The sequence below is a fragment of the Pezoporus flaviventris genome, unplaced genomic scaffold (genome assembly GCF_033815535.1).
Source record: "Pezoporus flaviventris isolate CSIRO_AGI_PZ_B2104156 unplaced genomic scaffold, CSIRO_AGI_Pfla_v1 ptg000093l, whole genome shotgun sequence".
In the NCBI taxonomy this organism is placed as follows: Eukaryota; Metazoa; Chordata; class Aves; order Psittaciformes; family Psittacidae; genus Pezoporus; species Pezoporus flaviventris.
Window position 1 is genome coordinate 2,046,444 of NW_026892641.1, and position 19,896 is coordinate 2,066,339.

The following is a 19,896-nucleotide window of genomic DNA, read 5'->3' on the forward strand; positions in this document are numbered from 1 at the left end:
AATACTCCCATCTATTTATATGTATTATATATCTTTTTATTGCATCTTCTCTGCCATAAATCCCTCCCTGCTTTTAACTTGGGGAACATAAAGTACTGTGCCTTGAGAAAGGAAAGCTCCTGGAAGGCCTTCTGTTTTATGGGATGGTTTCACTTGCATATTAGGGCTGGATGCTTTTTTATTACTTTAATTATGTTTTATTGTGCATGACAACATAATGACAACAACAATTAGCTGGAGGAAGACCTAACAGAAAATGAAATATAGAAGCACGAAGGAAACTTGTGCCCTGCTGCAGTAAATTGATATCAAATTCAGTGCAGTGGCAGTGATTAACATTTGTCATTAATTTGCTCAGCACTGTCAAAAGAAGCATCACTCAAAACGACACCAGTGACAAAAAGGAAGCATTAAACCCCTATGCCATAATGGCCCAATAGGTTAACTATTGCTCCTAATGCACTGCACTCGCATTTCAACGTTTAATGCAACAATAAAAAGGCATTAATAAAACAATTCAAAAGTAGACTCTGGAATAACAACTGCTTCTCTTTTCTGCAAATGCTGTTAATATAGAGGCCTATTGATGATACTTCTGCTTGGGCAATTTTACAGTGTGAAGTCCCAGGTGGGGAAATCAATAAGCAATTACACCCTGCAATTAAAACTGGGGGGTGGGGATAGGCTCTAAAGTCATCACTTAGCCTGAATTGACATGTAGTACTGTCACACAGACATAGATCTCGAAGTGGAACCTGCGCATTAACCTCACCAGTCTGTGTCACCAAGGAAAGCCCCAGTGTCCCCACCAGTCTGGTTTTTACCACCCAAGCAGCTCAAGTAAGGAGGACCCTGAATCAAAGAAGGCTGCCTCCTGTGAAGTGCAGCTTCTTGGTTTTCCTTAAAAGATGGCACCAAAAGGGCAGATTCCCTGGAGGTGCCTTATATGGGACTCCTGTAAACGCAGGCTTAGAGGGAAAGGCTTCACTGAGGTTCTTCTTGCTGTTTTCCAGCTGTGCTCGCTGAGGAGCTGTTGCCATCTGCTGGCAAAGCCTTGTGCGGCACCTCTGAGGCACCCCGGCCCCTTCACATCGTTTCAGATAGGAGCCATTGGAGCAAGTTACCTGTGGGTGCAATAGATCTCCTGCAGACCTCCAGTAAAGAGCAGCTAGCTTTGTAGAACTGTGCGCTTAAAGTCAAGTATGATGTGCTATTAGCTGGGGTTCACTAATCATTATTTATGGATAATGTCTTTTAAGTTCTGCTACTGGCAAGTAATCAATGTAAAATCAGTGACAGAATGCACCACTATTTTTGGACTGTTATTCAAACTTACCATAAATTGCTGTGCCAACTCGGTTCTGGCAAAAAGAAGTCAGTTGCTTGCAGAAGGCAACAGCCAACCTTCATGCCTTGCACAGCTGGAGAGGAAAGGCTAACAGACAGCTCCTTTCCCAGATGTGCATATGAATTTGTGACTCCTGGAAAATGAACAGGACCCTGACCTTGTGTCAAGACTGGGGTAAACCTGGTTCTGCTCTCAAGCTAAGCACAACTTAAACCTTCCTGCCCTACTGACCTTTTGTAGTGCCCAGCAGTTCCAACCAATCAACCTCACTTAAGCACTAATGGCTGCCTCTTAGTTCAGCATCCTTTCATCCCTGGGAACTCAGAGAGCCGCTCTGGTATGAGATCTCTCTGAGCCAGCTGAGGATATCTGTGGGATTTCATTATTTGCTGAGATTCTACCTTTGAGGGAGCTGAAGTGAGTAATGATATTCTGAATCAAATCCAGACTATCTGCTTGGCTATCTACTACATTTTAGAGGTGCTGGGCTGATGCTAACCAGCTTCTCTATTATGTGGATGCAACCTGCTTCAGAAACCAATATGGCCAGTTCAATAGCCACCAATGGATGTCTGCCATCTCACACCTTAAAACAGGCACATGATTTTCTACATACAGACAGGTAGCTCATTCTCAGTTCACTGCCAATGCTGGAAACCCATACAGGGTTTGTTCTATGCTTTTAAGTCACCGGGACACAAATGCAATGCTTTGATGACTGTTAGGACACAGATAGCCTAATCTATCAGAGCTTCTACTGTGAGTGCTTATTACAGTTCCTAAACCTGGATAATCCACATTGCAGTGAGCAGTTTTATAGCACTAAGCTTTCTTTCCATATCAGCATAATTAATTAATAATTAATAATTAATAATTAATAATTATTTAATTATAATTAAATAATTGTAAAGAGAAATGAAGCTGCTGTACATTCTGCCATGAGTTTCCTTCTTGCTCTCTGCTAGAATCAATGTCCTCTGATTCAAGGTGGGCTTATAAAAAGAAAGGTCTGTGCTATGAGGGAAAGACCTAAAGAGATGGAGAATAACATTATTTCTCATCGCATCTGAGGATTATCAGTTACACTGAACAGATCTGAACCTTCTGACACAATACACAATTCAAACACCACCGCAACACAAGCATTGCTGAAAACCTCTACTTTGAGGCATTTGAGAAGCCACAGAAACCTTCTGCTTCCCATACAGAACTGGCTACCAACAAACAGCTTTTACTTTGCAAAAGCTTTTCCGTATCTATTCGGTTCAGTCTTAAAAGTTTTTTGCCAAAGACCCCTTATGCTTCCAAGTCACCAGCTGCCAAACTCCCCCTGGAACTGAGGGAAACAGGACAAAGGCAGTAAAAGCCAACACCTTCTTTTATGTGGATTTAGAAGAGCACGTATTGAACCTGTCTTGGGAAGGGAAAAGCGGAAAGACAGGAGAACCTTCTCCTTTAGCATACACAGCATGGAAAACAAAGGAAACTCCATGAGTTGCCTGAGGATAGGCACATGAAAAGCCTGGGAACAAACCTTAGTGAAGAAATGCACCCTGTTCAGCCAGTTAACAACCTGAAAGCACCCATTAGCAAACACCAAACTACCAAGTACCCTGAGACCACCTTGCAGGGTGGTTTCTCTGCCTGTTAACGCATCTAAGATGTCCCTAAAAAGCATCCACCAAGCATCACTTTGTTCATTTACACCGACAATGCCAACAATCCAGTAATGCACAGTACAACTTCGTAACCACATACAAGGAGAAAACCCAAATATCTCATATAATTAAATAATCTTTATTTTATAAAACATAATACAAAGCATCTACACCATTCACTGGTGGAACATTAGTTGCTATTACACAGTAATTCAAACACAAGTTATTATTTCACACTAGTTCCACAGTTTCCTTTTACAATTTGCTCTAGCCACTATGGACTAGCCCGAGGACAGGTCCCACCATGTGCTCCATAGCCTGAAAATTACACTTCTTCTGGGTCTGTGATTCTATGCTGGAGCCAACTACCTGACTATGAGGCCTTACTCTGAGACGTCCTTGCTAGCTCTACCTCATTAAGCCATTCCCAATTGCTCTTTTTGTTTTCTGGTGCCCTTGTTTAACTTCTAAGGCCTCAACACTGACCACAGTGCTCTACTTCTTCCAGCCAAGCTTCCCCCCAGTTCAAAGAAGGGGAGAAGTCAGCCATTAAGGGCCATTGTCTTTCAGAACATCTTCATACAAGCTGTTTCATAGATACCTGCAGTCGCTGACATCCTTATTCAGGTGGGCAGATATGGGCTGTACAGCCCCCACGGCAGGGAAGTAACGATGCAGTAAGCTGCACAGCAGAGGTTAGAGTCCTAATGGAGCTTTTGGCTCCATGTACTGTAATCCTTACTAGGGAAAACCCACTGGACATCCTGTCTTCAGCTTTGGAGTCCACCTGAACAAGCAGCTGCACGCCTGATCTTTATGCGGATGCCTAGCTTATTCCTTTAGACTCCTACCCATCAGAACCACTGCAGAACAGCTTGGAGTCCTGCTTTCGTGAGGCAAGCCAGATGCTGGGAAGTGCCATGTTCAGGTGACAAAGTGCTGATGATGGGTCACTGTTACAAGTGCTTTGCTCAAAGCAATTTTGCCTTTAGACAGCACAGCTTGACACAGACCACCAAGCCTTCATCAAAGGTGGCATAGTGTTAACAAATGAAAACACCCCACGAGGTAGGTAATGTTGTACCCACTTAATAGAGTGGGTAAGCTGAGGCTAAAAGGCTCCTTGACATGCCCAACAGCAGCAGCACTGCTGGGAAAGAACCAGCACACCCCAACTAGCCCTTCTTGTCTCCTTTCAAGGCCCAATAGTCCCATCACTGTGCTGTGTTAAATGAGTCAAGTTTCCTTTTCAGGACCAACTCACCCATCAGTTGGCTCTATTAAATCTGAAGCGGTTTGGGCTCTTCGGGTCTTTGGCTGCAGCAGGCAAGGCTCACAGCAGAACTGGCACCTGAGCTGTACTGCAGGCCTGGTGCTGAGGCTCAAAATAAATGATCGTAATGATGACAGCAGTAACAAAGGAACAGCACTTAAGAACACACAGTGAAATAAACACCAGAAGCTGCCAACCAGGGGACAGTTTTTCCCTGGAAATGGGACCAGATGAAAGTAACGCTGAGTTTTCCTCCCGGTCAGGTTCACTTTTTTGCTTAAAAAAAGGCCAGATTATGTACCTCTAGCTCCTTTAAGAATTGGCTGCAAATAAATGCCTATAAATGTAAATAAGTGGCTATAAATGCCCACTTTTATAAGGAGACACAGATCCAATCAGGGAGACAGAAGTGAATTCAAACACAAGAGGTCAAGGTGTCAATTCAGATAAGGATAGCCTTAGGTAAGTCTCTGTCTTGAGCAGGGCACAGGACAGATTTGAAGCCGAGTAGCTTTTCCATCTTAGCCACCGTGATTTGAAGATGTGCGTTGGCCACTCTTCAACCCGAAATCCCAATTTGGATCTGAGGAAACACGCTTGTTGAGCTTCTCATAACAGTGGTAGCCACTCAAGGAGCTAACAGCAGTATTTGGAAGGGGTGGGTGGAGTTTTAACAGTGAGGGATGAAGAGAGAAGGAGTCAGGAAAGCATTTTGCATTGGGGACTGTGTCTTTGGGTGTATTCACAGAGCACCTAGTCCTGCAAGGTGCCAGTGCTGATGAGAGCTCCTGGACACTACTGAATAAGTTACTGAAAGGAATCAGGGTAGGAAACAGCCACCTACCTAAAATTCTGTTCTCTCTAGAGCCACACTCTAGCTCAACCACCAAAATAAGTTTCTCCCAAAGGAAACACAGGGATAATGAATGAAGTGCAGATACCAACCCTCATTTTGCACTCACATAGCACCTCTCAAGTGAAAATCTGAAAGTGCATAACGCAGATGGATCAGCTCCATCACCCCCAATTCACAGATGGGGAAATGAGGCACAGAGTTAGAGTTACGTGACTTGCCCAAGGTCACGTAACAAGTTGGTGGAAGAGCCAGGAATCCCAACTCTGACAAAACACTAGAAGATGCTTCTTCCTAACACTATGAAGAGTCACTCTAACTGTCTAGACTGTACAGGACTCTGAACGTGAAGATCTAGTGTTATGTCCTCTCTTTGCCAAGATTCTACCAGTGCTGAAGGAGTTAGCTATGAAAATTACTATTTACACCTGACTGCTGGACTGGTTATGTTTAGTCAGTAAAATTAGCCCTTCTTTCACTCATATCATTTAGTGTATGCTTACGTAGACACTGAGCCAACCTCTGCCAGGCCAAACGCTGCAGATCCAATGAATCCATGGCATAGCTCCATGGATTTCAGTGGAGTTATGCCAGGGATAAATTTGGCTCCAGAATTGCTAACGTGTGTTGGCTCCTCTCCCAACAGTGGCATTTCAGGCACGATCCCCTCCTTGCCAGACTGCGAACTCGAGGAAGTCTTTACTCAGCATCCCGTCAGTGGGTTTTCAGGTGTCCATTAGCTCTCAAGTATAACTCCTCACTCCTCCGACTCCTCCAGGCATGGTACTTCTTCATGCTCTTCCTCCGAGCGAAGCGGCAGATGCTGACCATGAAAACCCAGGAGACAGCGTACATGATGACGCCGCCCAGCTTAATGTACCACCTGGGCTTGGGAGAAGCAAGCTCACAGTACATCAGCCAGGCCCCCACTCCAATCCGCACCCCAGTGAAGAGGACCACAAAGAAGAAATCCACCACGTCACCTGTGAAACTGTGGTAACACCCGATCTCCTTCAGGAACCAGCGAGCCTGCAGCAGCGGGTTAGTGATCTCGCTGCCAAAGATGACGGCATTGACCTCCGCAGCTGACTCCCCGAGTGCCAGCGATGCTGTGATACCCAAGATGCTCACCAGATGGTGGGCCAGCATCAGGGCACCCTCTGTCTGGAAGTACACACACCAACAGAGGTCGAAGAGGAAGTAGCCCAAGCTAAGGCACAGCACATGTACCTGGAGAGTTGTGTTTGGTGATCCTGAAACATAAAGACATCAGATAGAGCTTTAAAACATGGAGGCAACAAGCAGGCAGCATCTGAGACAAGGAAGGGGTATTCACCTTCAGTGTTGGCGGACTGGTGTTAGATTGTACTGATCACAGCTCAGATGGAGAAGTCAGAGAAATCACAATACTGTAGTTGTTAGTCTAACAGCTGCACACATGTAATAGCCACACAACGTGATCAAACACCCCGCCAGAATGCAGCTGGGGAAGACCATTACACTACCAAAATACAGTACCAGTCTCTCCATTTCTCCAGTACTTTCCATTACAAAGCAGCTCAGATACCACAATCATCATTCCTCAGGTGGGCTGGATACTGAGGTAGCAGGAGGACCCTCCTTTGTGCCATCACACACTGGGGGACTTGGGACCACAACTTTCATTACTTACCTGGGTGACTCATAGGCCAGGGACCATCAATAAAGCCAACGTAAGCAGAGAGGCAGGTAGCAAGGATGCCATGGGTCAGAGTGACCAGCCTGCAGCTCCATTCGTAATTCCGGTGCCTGTAGCGATGGCAGAACCAAGTGTAGAGAGAGAACCAGGCAAGCAGACTGCAGGCTACCCGCAGAGGCAGGGGGAACAGCATCCTGCCACAGGAACAGAAAGACAAAATGGATCAGAAGGTCTAGCAGTGTTAGCACAACCCAGTGCAGCATCTCATCCGTAACCACCCCAGCACTTTCCTGATGCTGTTGCTTGCTCCTGACATAGAGTTCCTGTGGGAAAAGGCCAACATCAAAGAAGCCTATCCTTGACAATCAGGGTAGATTCACCATAGAGCCTCCAGCAAACAGGCCCCCACCAGTGTCACCTCAGCTGTGGGAAGACGCACTGAAAGCAATGGCCTTGTGAGGCAGCGAGTTCCTACCTGGTTGAACAGAAAACACACCACAACTTGGTAGAGCACCTCGGAAGACTTCTCCAACCAGTCTACAGTGCAGGATGTGCTGGGATGTGTTAGTGCTCATCTGCACTGCCTGCGGGACAGGCTGAGGAGCGCCACATCCAGCAATAAAGCTTTGATCCAGAGCTACGCCTGCCTCTTCGTTTTAGCTCCCTGCCCATGTATCTGCATTTGACTGGTCTGCTTGTGCTGCCCCACCTGACCTACTCATTCTTGGCTCCTCCTCTCCTGAAACAACAAAATACCCCCATAAAACCCAAACACCACAGTCTCTTTCTATGTCCACTGCTAACGAATTTTGCCAGTGCAGCGACACCAGATGCTAATGAGAGAAACACAAAAGGCATTGCCATCTCCTCCTGCTACTGAACTTTAACTTTCCAGCCCCAGAACATTTCTGGGACAATTTGGGAAGAAAAACCACTGCAAAACTCCATTGTTCTCCCCAGGAAACTTCCAACAACAACACATAGTTCAAACTCAAACACATAGGTCAAAGCTCAGATTAGAATACAGCACCCCCCAGCAACCAGCGATCAGATAAAGCAGCCCACCACCTTCAGCAGCCAGTTGCTAAAAGCCCCCCAAATACACAATAATATCTACATCTCATTCATATTTGCAATACCTTTCCATGCAATGCAAGATGTGTCTCGTTATTCCTGAGCATTCAGGGAAGCGCATCAAAAGCGGTTGAGTCACGCTCTGGGATGCGCGAGTTTCCAGTTGAGTAATAGCAAAAGTGCCACTGGTCCTGCTGGTACCTGCTGACCAGCGCACTGGATTCACACCCAGGTCCTTCTGGAACACCAAAAGGACCACGCTTGATGAGGAGTCAGAGTTGCAACAGGCCAAACAGGAAGGTTGGGTACTGCAAGTCTGACCAGGAGTTACTTAGGAGGCTGGGTAAACAAAACCATTATGTTATAATGGGCCTTGGGAACATGGGGAGATGAAATAAGGATGTAATTAACTGCTCTGACCAAGCGTTCCATTGACATCCCTGGTACTTGAGGTCCGTATGCATTCAGAGTCAGGGCAGATAAGGCAGGAAGAATTCTGATGCGAGGAAAGGGAGGAAGAGGTGCAAAACCTGTTTCTCCATCCCCTGGAAAGAAAGGGGTCTATCTTCTAATTGCACATCAAAGCTCAACGTTGTCATTAGCACATGCAATTGCACGCATACATTACATATATACATTGCACCTGTGAGCTACGCCTGTCCCTGCACACCAGAAAGGGCAATATCCTTTAGTAATCATATTATCCTTCCTACCACCAGGAGCAACGGGGTCATGAGTGAAAGCAGGCCCTATAATAACTACAGGTGCCTAAAACCCTGGTATAGAACAGCCCTGCTCTCCCCACAAGCACCTAAAAACGAGGTGGGCGCCTCCAGCAAAGCACCGTTATTCCTCTACGGCTTTACGGGGCGCAGCTATAAACCAGAGGAGCCCAAAGAGCCTGCACAGCGTGCCCCAAAGCACGGACACTGCGCCCACCGCCCGAGCCCGCATCCCGTACCGCTCCCTGCATCACCTGCAACCGGCCTCCGCCGCTCGCCTCCGGCCCCGCTGTTCTCCAGCGGCCTCCGCGGCTTTGCGGGTGCCCGCGGATGCCGAGGCCGGGTCCCCGCAGGCCGCAATGGAGGCAGCGGGGACAGGCCCTTCCCCGAGCACCCACCGCACGGACGCGGCTGCTCGAGCCGCCTCCGCCGCCCGGGAAGAGGAAGCGGCGGCCGAGGGGCACCTGCTGGCGGGGAGGAGGGACGGCAGCGGCCGCGGGAGCGCAGGGAAGGGGCGCCCGGCATCAGCGGCTCCGTGAGCATCCCTCACGGATGGGGCTGGGGACCATCGGGGCTGGCCCCGAGAGCCCTAACGCGCAGGTCTCCAGGTGCCTCCGCGGTTCAGCGCCCGGTTGCTCACAGAGCAAGGTGCAGGTTATGTGTCCATTGGGCACATGTAAAGAGCATCGCTTTAGCCTGTGGGCACAGGAAGTTAGTCCCACGCACCCATGACCCGCTTCAGTCATCTCACGTGTCGCAGAGATAACACGGCAAATGTGGGCTTGCTTTCCTCCCAGCCAGCCAGCGCCTGGTGCGAAGCAACTCGCAACGCTGCATCACTATAGCACCGGCTTCGAGGTAACAAACATACCCCGTGGGGTTTATCACTGCGCAGCACGCAGCTTCAGCAGGCTGTGCAAGCACACAGCCCTGCCCTGGACATACCCTCTCATCCAATGCTTGTGCAACAGTTACAAAGCCTAGCAATTTCTTCTAGCTACCACATATTCTGTGCTAAACCACACCTTTTCTCTCTCCTGCCTTCATCTACATCCACGGAGTAGCAAAATCTAGGGCTTATGCAGCCTAAAGTATATCGCAAAAAAGTTCCTCCACAGCCAACACACTCATTTGTTACGTTGCAATCAAAGCACTCTCACTCCCAGCAACAGTTTGGGGTTTTTTTTATCTCATCCTGTCAAGTTCTACCCTTTGAAATACAGATGATGGGAGTATCTTGTCCTGCCTCTTACAGTACCTGTAATAAGGCTGTTTTCAACTGCGTATCTCTCTATCTTATTTTTCCAGTTCAGGCCAGGCACAGGTTCCTGTTGCCACAAGATGCTCATCCTTCAACTATTTCAGCACGACAGCCTCACTAGCATTAACAGCACGTTTGCTTCTCTAACAAATCTTAGGTTTCATCTTCTTTTCCTCCACTTTTGCTGGACCAGGCACCAGCCCCCTCCAACAGCATCAGTAAGAATCGAGATGGAGCTGTTCTTAGCTTAGGATAAAGACCAGGGTTGACAGACAGAAAGCTGTAGGGCTAACACTGACCCATAGCACAGAAACTCAGCAGTCAGGAAGAACAACGGAGATGGTTACAGATCGCTCTGAAAGCCCTATCAAGACCAGGACCATTTAATGTCTGAGGTAGAATGGGGGGGGGGGTATAGTTCTAGATTGTACAATGTGCAAAACATGCATCTAGTGAGATGCAAGGTAGCAAGTGGATTGTACCAGAAGTTAGGGGCAGCTTGCACACTCGTTTCCTTGTTTGCTTTGTGCAGTGTCAGCCATTTAAACAGGCAGGCTGGGTTGCACTGGCTCGTTTTGCCTGTAGATAAACAGCATTCAGCAAAAGAGCTCAGGCCAGGAACCTCTGCTAACAGTTATCTGCACACTGCTACGTGGTGTAGTACAGCTGCACCCTCCCTCAGCAGTACATTCCTTCTACTTGCTGTACTCACTCTAAGGAGAACTTATAACACTGAACCTATTGGCTTGCCAACAGTGGGAAACTTCTTGTCCCACAGGAAATACACAACAGCTGGAAACACACAAGAGCCCAACAGCTTTCTGTGACTGTAAAAGCCCTCAAGGATGTTTGACAGGTAAAAACCAGGCACCTGTATTAAAAATGACATTTCTCTGACATGTTAGCAAATAAGAAATCCAATGGGATAGCAAGGGTGGAACCAGATGCTTTTCTAGCGTCACATTAGAGGATTTCAGGCTAAAACTAAGTTTAGGTGAGACGTGGTGCATGACCACCTGAGGGCACTTGCCTTCGCATCTCACCGGGTAGCTTCCATCAGTTCGGGTTTGCATGCAAGCTGTGTGCGCTGATTTACTGTCTCCACAGGTGAAGGAAGAGAGTTTCCTTGTTGGAAGCCAAGCCCAGGCCCACTTCCACCCCAGACAGCCACTCAGCAGTGATTTAGGACATCTCATAACTCTATATTCTCCAAATACAGCACAGACAAACCACCTGCAATCCCAGCCTTCTGAACTGGCTATTCCTAAGATGAAGCACAGCAACAGAGAGGTTTTGGTGCTAACAAAGGGCAACCTGGCATGAAGGACATGATCAGAATTTAAGTCACCCTGTGACCCTGCATCCATCTAGAGCAAACACCTCGGTTTTATGGCTTATTCTCAAGTTCCCTGTGATATAATTCATTGCTGAGGCAAGTTATGGGTACATTAGTCACAAATCTAAGCTTTAGCTGACCTTCATTTATTCTTCACACCTTAAACCTGAGCTGTAGAGCACATGGCTCAGTCCTGTGCTTGTTTCCCCACCAGCTCACTCCTTCCTGAACTGCATTAAGGGCATGAGCCAGAGCTTGGTCAGTGACTACTAGCCTTAGCATGCTTAGGCTCCCCTCAAGCCTCTCTTCCTCAGGCTTCATTAACTTTTAAGACCCAGAACAAAAGAACATTACAGCAACCATTTCTTTTGAACAAGAGAGCACAGCTTTATTAGAAGTCTCATCACTCAAGAGGAGTTTTTGGAAGAGCATAGTGACTCTGGCAAGAGTTCACACCTCAAACGCAGGCCCCAAGAGCAAGGCTCCTGTTTTTCTATAGGCAATAGCCTGCTCAATTCCCTGCATTCACAGCTGCAGTGCATTCACAGGGCATGGCAAAGGTTGTTTCATGTCGTTTCTTAATCTCTCCACACACCTTCTTCTAACCCCCAGCCAAGGCAGATATCTGCCCTGAGCAGTGCCAAAGGCGGTGAGATAAGAGGCATGGAGGAGCTAGTAAGGCTGTGTCCCCATAGCAGCTGTATTCCCATTGCTCCCTTCCTTCCCCTCTGCAGCAGGGTTGACACCTAGCTTGAGCAAAAGCCACACACAGGCTGTTTCAGGGGCTCCTCTAAACAAGGTCTTTGAAATGAGGAAGGAAAGGCAACCAGCCTTCCTAAGCCTGAGGGCAACACAAAGCCATTTGTTTCTCAGCTGTAAGCGAGGCTTTTATGGGAGAGTAAATCTGAACTGCAGCCTTAAACAGAGGGAAATTCACATTAAAACCCCAGGGGAAATGTCAGAACACCACTCTGAGAGATAAAACAAGAGAACTGGTCCATACTCCAAGGCCTGCTGGTATGGAACAGATGTTGCATTGAGATCTGCCTAAACATTACTGTCAGCCCTGAAAATACAGTCACTTACTGCACTTGTTAGCCATGCATTCAGCTTACGTGGCTTGCAGCTGAGCCAACCCAGAACAGAAAGAGCATCCAAAGAGGGGCTCTTCTCTCTCTCTCTCACCCACAAAATGCCTGTTTGGTTTCTCTGAAGCAATCCAGGACTAGGTGAATACCTGCTTATGGAATTTATTGGCACTAGTCTAATTCTTGACTCTTGTTTGCAAGAGCTTGAGTCAATCCCAGTGAAGTCACAGCGCTCTAAGATCAGTATCTGCTTGAACACAAGTATTAAAAAAGGAAGAAATGTATCATTAAAAGCAATGAGGTAAAACATTACCTCACCTCAAGTACCATCACTCCACACAGGCAAAGGACAGCTCTACCATACCCTGCACGCACTTGAGTCTTGTTCAGAGGCTTTCATCCAAGTACTTAGTCAAGTGTGTTGGTCAGTAGACGTGCCAGATGTGCACTCAAACCCCTCTTCTGTCAGCTTCCCTGTGTTCCTAGTGCTGGTTCATCTCCTCCAGGCATAGCCAGTGCCAGAAAGTCAATTCCAGTCAGGTTTAGGAGTTCTTTTCACAGGGATAAGCCAGAACCCTATCCCAGGGGATTATCCACAACCCATTAATGAGCTGTCAAGTGCCCATTAGTTTTCACAGGTGCATTCGAACTGCTCCGCCTTGCCCAGGAAATATTCTTCTTCATCATTTTCCTCCTGACAAAGCGGCAGATTTCAACCATGAAGCCCAAAGATACAACGTACATGGCCAAGCCTCCAGCCTTGAGGAGCCAGCTGGGATCAGGGGATGTCACCATCGCATACATGATCAAAGCTCCTCCTCCAATTCGAAGCACCAGGAAGAGGGAAACGAAGAAGAAATCCACAATGTCTCCCAGGAGAGTGTGGTACCAGCCCATTTCCCGCAGGAACCAGCGGGTCTGGAGCAGAGGGTTGGTGATCTCGCTCACAAACACAACAGCATTGACTTCTGTAGCAGACTTCCCAAGCCCCAACACAATGATCATGCCGGAGATGCTCAGCGTGTGGTGGAGCAGCATGAGGTCCCCCTCTGTCTGGAAATACAGGCACCAGCCCAGGTCAAAGATAAAGTAACCCAAGGTCAGGGACAGCACGTGGATCTGAAGAGCTGTGTTTGGTGAACCTGAAATGAAAGATGTACATAAGCCTGGGGTCTGATTGAAGACATTCTTCTGTGATATGGAGGAATACAGATTGTGAGCATGCCTCTTTCCTCCTCAGTTTCCAGGCTTTCCTATGGGTCAGCAGCCAGGCTGGAAGCTTGGAGGCCTGGTTCTGCTCTCCCTTCACACTTCAGCCTGCCCAACAGACATAGGCAGGCCACCCATCCCTCCACACTTCTGGTTTGCTTTTTCTCTCTTAGAAAGGGGGGTTGGAAAGCCTGACCACCATCAGCAGAACCGTCTGAGTGTTAATTACAGGAAGCAGCAAACAAAACCCCACAGCCAAATGCTAGGAGCTATTATACCCTTAAAGATGTGAACAGCACTTGGTCTATTCTCAACACACTGTTAACGCCTAATGCTGCGATAAACTCAAGCTGCCAACGTGGAAGCTCTCAATATGTACATGGATAAAACAAGGAAAAGGTTAACGGTAAGAAGTGGGAGGAGAAGAAGCAGGGGGAGGTTAAACAAGATCCTGCCCCAAACACACTCCAAAAGCATACATATAGGAGGCAGCAAAAGCAATCTGCTCCCCACTCCACCTGTAGCAGAACCAGAGGTGTCCCCACTGCATGGCAACGACAGTCAGGGTAAGACTCCAAACATACCTGCATGGGTCAGAGGCCAGGGGCCATCCAAGAACACAGCGTAACCGGAGAGGCAGGTGACAATCACCCCATGCAGCAGGGTGACCAAGCGACAGCTCCACTCGTAGGAACGGCCCCTGTTCCAGGAGCAGCAGCCGGCATACAGAAACAGCCAAGCAACAAAGCTGCAGCTCACCTCGAGAGCGATGGAAACCATCCTGCTGAACGCAGAGCGAGGACACGATGAGCACTGCAGCTCTCTCAGCAAGGGGTGACCATCTGTATCCCCGCCCCATTCACGGAAAGCGCAGGGGTGGAAAACCAAACCAAAACCAAACAACCCCACCAAAACCCTTCCCATGAGCATGATGCTCTCTTCTAACACCATCCCCTGCAACCCCCCCCCCCCCCCCCCCCCCCCATTACCAAGCCTCTAACGGGCCACACCAAGACCGGAGCATCCCCGACCCAAAGCGCCGCTCGCCCTGGGGGCATCCGGACGCCCTCTCCCCGCACGCCCCGGGGCAGCGCTCGCTCCTCACCCCGGGTTACCGCTGCCCCGCTCCGGCTCCGCGCTGCCCGGGCAGGAGGCGGTACCAGCGCGCATCGGAAGGCTTTTACCTGCCCCTCCCCGCCCCGGCCGGGGCAGGGCTCCCCGCTCCCCATCGCCGTTCGCTGTGCCCCGCTTACCTGCCCCGGGAGGCAGAAAGGGGTCGGAGGGGCAGAGCTGCGTGCCCCGGGGCAGGGAAGGGAGAAGCGGGGTAGGAGAAGTTAAGGAGGAGAAGTTAAGACCCGTCCTGAGAGTGTCAGCGGGGCTGGTACCTCCACCCAACCTCAGCCCGCCCAGTTGTGAGCGTTCCGAAGAGTCCCCAGGCTTTAATTTGGGTGAATGTCCTTCTCCCTGATGAAGTGGACAATAAAGCTGAATCAAGCAAAGGAGGGAGATGTGTGCGTTTGTCCTTTTGCTGGTTTAAAAAGCGTCCTGCAGTCCTCAAATTTGCACCGATTTGGAGCAAGGAGGGTGGGAATGCGGTGACCACCTTTGCGTTATCCTGTGCCGACTGTGAGGAGGGGAGACTGAGGCAGTTTGGGACTGCTTGGGTCCGGAGCTGGGGAGTGGTGCGGGATGCACGGGGAGATGTGACACAGAACAAGCAGAACAGGATGAGTGAGCGTGGAGCTGAGCTGGGGCTGAGCAGCAGGGACAGGCAGGGGCAGGACTGAGTAACCAGGGAAGGGCTGTGCTGCCTCTAAACCCTTGCAGCAAGGTCGGGGTTGGCACCACATAACTTCTGTTGATTCAGTTTGTGTGTCCGAAACAACCCAAACCTTCTCTGCGGCTGAAGAGCTCCTAATGCTGGGAGTGAAACCAATAACTCATCTATGGTCACTTCAGACTGGTGTGTGTGTACTGCACTCCATAGGATGGGTCTCTGTGTTATAAAAATGCTTCTAGTTGGATTGTAGATTATAGCTTATGTTTGAGCTAAACTTCCCTATTTTTCTCTTCTTTGCCCGCATTTCAGCCCCACTCTGAAGCAAGTCCATGGGCTGTGCAGGCAGTGACCCCACTGCAGCACAGGCAATGGGTCCCTGCTGGCGTCTGTAACAGTGAGCCTGAATTCAAGCTTAGCTACCAAAGGCATTGTACTGGAGTGGTAGGTTCTATGCTAATTCTACCAGGATTGTAAGTCCCAAGGCTGTGAGCATCAGCAATGATGAGAGCACTTGATGGGATCACTTAAGACACTTAGAAATGCTCAAAGTCTCCCTTCAGGCCACAGAAAAAAGCCGGGAAGGGCAAGAAACAGAGCCCTGTTCTCCCAGCTTGCACTCATTTGCCTCACAGGGGGAAGACAGAGGAGGAAGAAAGGGGGAAAGAACAATAAAATACATTAAATACAACAGCAAATTGTTCATTTTCCAGCCCTTCCCAGTCTTGCTTGAACTTGGGCACTACCGAGCATCACAGATGTATTGGGTATCCCACCTCCTACCTCATCTGCATACACGCAGAAAAGCCACCCTTGCTGTGAGTTATTAATAGGAGTGCATCTCCTATATGCACTCCAGCATCTGTCAACAGGGAGGAAAGCCAGGAGCATTTATCTCTTTTATATTCTGAGGATGTCAGTTCTGTTGTCTCTGGCTGAGGAGAGCAGGAACTAGAGAGAGATCCACCTATAGCCAGCCTGTAGCTTCCCACCATGTCCTTGATTTGGTTTTGGAGCCGAGTGGGATCTGGCTCATTTCTCCAGCGAGCTTGTGAGTGACCAGACCACGGATAAAGATGAAAGACAAATGGGGTCACACCCCGTATACTCACAAGCAATTGGGATGGGACCCACAGAGATGTCTTTTAGACAGGGACTCAGCTGACACCTCTCTCTTCACGTGCTCCTGGGGTTCACGTCACTGATGCTTGAGTCCTAATGATGGAGGAGCTCTTCTCCTCAAGAGAAAAGCAGGGACAGAGAGCATGGAGACTGTTCAGGCACCAGGGCTGCTTTGGGAGCAAGTCAGGTTGGCCAGGAGATGATGTGAGTTCTTATAACCACTATGAGGCACATCTGCTGTGAGCAATTGTTCCCAGCATTGTTTCTCTATGGCTGTGGAGGGTGACTCTTGGCCTTGGAAAGCTGGAATTTCCTGCTCCGTGTGTTTTTATTCCCTTAGATGCTCCTGTGAGACTGGAAGTGTTCCTAGAAGCCAGGGGTACCCCTTCCAACTACAGCTTTTTGTCAAGCAAACAAGCTGCTAATGTTTGTTTCCCTCTTCAGGACCAGTTTATCAATCAATCTGAGCGCCTCATTATTGTGTTTATCAACTTTGGAGTGGAGATCGACTCTCGTGGTGTGTTTGCACAACACCTGGCACAGCTTGGCTTTGAGCTCAGCTGCGGTACTAATGTGCAGATACCGTTACTCAGCATTTAATGCGCTTGCAATTTCCCTCCCAGCTCTCAGAAATAATATCCCCAAATGTATGAAATGTTGCTTTGGTGGAAGCCAATTACTTAGAGGGATTTCTGAAGATTGCATTGATTAGTCCTTGTCTGGTAAGAGCCAGATGATCTTGATGCATCTTCTCTATGTTACAAGCGTGTATACACGTACAGCAACTATAATTGCAAAGAGCTGCCTTTATTTTTGGTCTCTTTTGACAAAGAGGCTCCGAAAGCAGGAGTTGAAGTAGACTGTGAACTGAATGTGAAATCAGTCGCCAAGTTGCAGCTCGGCTTTCAGGTATAGGATTAACGCAAGAATGCTAGGGCTATGAGGCTATAAGGATGGTGACTTTGGGCTTTTAAACTATCGCTTATACTTATGAAATAAGTTGTGATTTTTCACAAGAGAAATGAGCTGGCAACTAGAGCTTTACTAAGGGTCAGTGTAGGAAGGGTATTCTATTGTGGCTGGCAGCAGAATCAGCTGTAATGTTCATCATCCCTCAACTATGCTGTTTAGCACTGGGAGGAAGGATGGGTTATCAACACCATCATCTAATGGGGATTAAGTAATTTGCCCAAGATAATGCAGGAAGTAAAATAATATAGGGTGGTGCAAAGGTACAAATTGGTGGTTTAAATCTGTTCTTCCTGTCTGCTAATCTTTGAAGGAAAAGAGAAGAAAAGGGGGAGAAAGAAGAGGGAAAGGAAGTGTAACTGTCTTAGCAGTGTGCCATCCTGTGATGTACTTGTGTCCATTATGTAGAGCAGTAATTTGAAGATCTATATTTTAGGAGGAAGAGGCTGGAGCAAGATCCCTTCGTGTCTTTTTCATATGGTACTGGCTTTGAATAAGAATTCTAAAATCATTGCTTGAAAAGCTGGAAGCTTCTTAGGGGGTCTTTATAATTACAGAGCACCAGGCACCCCTCTTTTTCATCCCTGGCCAGGGCTGTTGTTTGGTCAAAATCCAAGTCCTCCTGACTTTATTCATAGCGTTGCAGCACGGTGAGCAGTCACACACAAATCACTTCCCAGCCTGGCATGAAAAGACATCATTCGTTTCATCCTCCATCCTCCTCTCACAGTGGTGGCCAGCCCTCACAGGAGCTCAAGAGAGGTGGTTCAATGAAAGGCCTGAGAGTAAAGGCAGCTCTTTGAGGCAGGGGTTATGAATTTGCCAGCTCTCACCTATACCTCCCCTGCAGGACTCACAGCATCTCTTCCCCAAGGGCCCATAGCAGTGGTCCCTGGCCAGGTTTAGCAGGGGAAGGCATGATTGAGTCGTCAATGTGCATTGGCTCACCTTAATCCGCTGTGGGTTTTATGCCATCCAGAGACAGGAGAATTCCCATTCCACCCCCTCTACCTGCACATGAGTACAGGTCATACCCCACCAGCCTCCAGGACAGTTCAATGCAGAGGCTCATATGAAATTAATCAGGGGAAATACTCAAGTGCAGTAGCAACCTCAGTTCTCTCTCCAGGAACAAAGATCCTGTGTGTGAATAAAGACTGGTTCCAATCCCTGGGTGTTTTGAAACAGCAAAGAGGTAGCTGAGCTTAAATGCAGTTGTCGCAGTGCTACAATCCTGTTGTAGGATCGTTCTCTTGGCTGGAGGAGAATGCGTTTTCACTTCCAGAACCCTGTCATTAAGGCACACCATAGAAGAATCTATCATGTTTAATTCCTGTCACTCTAGCTGTAGAAGACAGGGAAGTTCCCACAAGGAAGTCCCTGATAGAGACAGTAATAGGAACCTTAAGAACACTGCCAAGAAAATCCACCCATGTGGCTGTACTGAACCTGTCCCAGCTTCTCTTCACAATGATTATATTCCAATAGTTCATTACACACCTCTATATGTAGTGGGAAAGCAATGGAGAACAAGGCTTGAAATCAACCCTCCCAGCATGCAAGGAAAGGAAGGCAGAAAGAAGGGCCGTAGCAACCAGGAGAGTCGGACTAATACTTCCCATCTGCATGTCTTTTTTTTCCTTAGCATGTTTTTTAAATCACACCAGATTTTGTTGCCCCAAACCAGAAGTTTCCTTTAATTTTAATGTTTCCATTGAAAAAACAGATACGATGAAAGTGTGTTGAGTTAGAGGTGAAAGAGTGGTGATGGGGAAGGCAGGAAGCAGAAATACAGTTTTTCCCTTGTTTGTATTAGGGCATTTTGGAAAAAAACAAAACCAAAATAAACCCCAATTTTATTATTTAAAAAAAAGAGATTTTTTTCATTTCTATTTTCCCCAAAAATGCTACCCTATCTTCTCCAGTTGTCATTATCAGTGTCTGCTTCTGTAACAAAACCTTACTTAAAGCAACAGCTGCTGTTCTAGATCAACGTGCATATAGGGCTCAATACTTTGTGTGAAGGTAGCTGATAAACTCTTAAGGATCACAGACTCCCTATAGCAATGATTCATCATGATGAGTAGGATAAGAAACATCAGTATTTCACCCCCCCAGCAATGAAAAAGGATAATATTTACTTTAAAAAAAAGCTCACATTTTGCCTAAAAAAAGTCCTCAGAAAAAAAAGGCTCCTCAAAAATATCTATTTACAATACCAGGTACTCATTTACTCTAGTTCCACTGAATCCATTACTTGTACTCATAGACAACTTGACCAGGGATAGGTAGTACTCAAGTCTGCTTTAAATACCCACCTCTGTTCAAAGGGACAGTTGCAAAGTAACTGCATTTCCCTGGTAATGCACTGTGAAAGGTGACGTTTCCTACACTTTGGCATCCCATGAAGTTAAGAACCACTTGCACACACAGACCTCAAGATCAGCAATACAACTTCTCCCCCCAGGACCAGAAGAGCATGCTGCAGAGAACAGGCAAGCTCCATGACTTACAGTTCAGGAAAGGCC

At 47.8% G+C, this 19,896-nt stretch overlaps 2 protein-coding genes across 6 annotated transcripts; both read right to left on the reverse strand.

Annotated features, from left to right (window-relative positions):
• Nucleotides 1-4,662: 4,662 nt before the first annotated feature.
• LOC133280947 (TLC domain-containing protein 5-like) lies at nucleotides 4,663-9,126 on the reverse strand. Of its 3 annotated transcripts, none has more exons than XM_061476008.1 (4): nucleotides 8,861-9,126; nucleotides 7,950-8,223; nucleotides 6,805-7,004; nucleotides 4,663-6,385 (listed from the first exon to the last, which is right to left on the reverse strand). In XM_061476008.1, exons 2-4 carry the CDS (start codon nucleotides 8,003-8,005, stop codon nucleotides 5,847-5,849), a joined length of 795 nt encoding a protein of 264 aa, XP_061331992.1. In that variant the 5' UTR covers nucleotides 8,006-8,223; nucleotides 8,861-9,126; the 3' UTR covers nucleotides 4,663-5,846. The 3 variants fall into 3 exon arrangements, with proteins under 3 accessions (XP_061331992.1, XP_061331993.1, XP_061331994.1); XM_061476010.1 differs by lacking the exon at nucleotides 8,861-9,126 and having other exon boundaries at nucleotides 5,878-6,015; nucleotides 6,116-6,385; nucleotides 7,950-8,835; XM_061476009.1 differs by lacking the exon at nucleotides 7,950-8,223.
• A 3,690-nt stretch (nucleotides 9,127-12,816) lies between these two features.
• LOC133280941 (TLC domain-containing protein 5-like) lies at nucleotides 12,817-14,906 on the reverse strand. 3 transcript variants are annotated; one of them, XM_061475996.1, is made up of 3 exons: nucleotides 14,754-14,906; nucleotides 14,085-14,284; nucleotides 12,817-13,433 (listed from the first exon to the last, which is right to left on the reverse strand). In XM_061475996.1, exons 2-3 carry the CDS (start codon nucleotides 14,278-14,280, stop codon nucleotides 12,895-12,897), a joined length of 735 nt encoding a protein of 244 aa, XP_061331980.1. In that variant the 5' UTR covers nucleotides 14,281-14,284; nucleotides 14,754-14,906; the 3' UTR covers nucleotides 12,817-12,894. The 3 variants fall into 3 exon arrangements, with proteins under 3 accessions (XP_061331980.1, XP_061331979.1, XP_061331978.1); XM_061475995.1 differs by lacking the exon at nucleotides 14,754-14,906 and adding an exon at nucleotides 14,606-14,675 and having other exon boundaries at nucleotides 14,085-14,281; XM_061475994.1 differs by lacking the exon at nucleotides 14,754-14,906 and adding an exon at nucleotides 14,606-14,671.
• Between the last annotated feature and the right edge of the window lie 4,990 nt (nucleotides 14,907-19,896).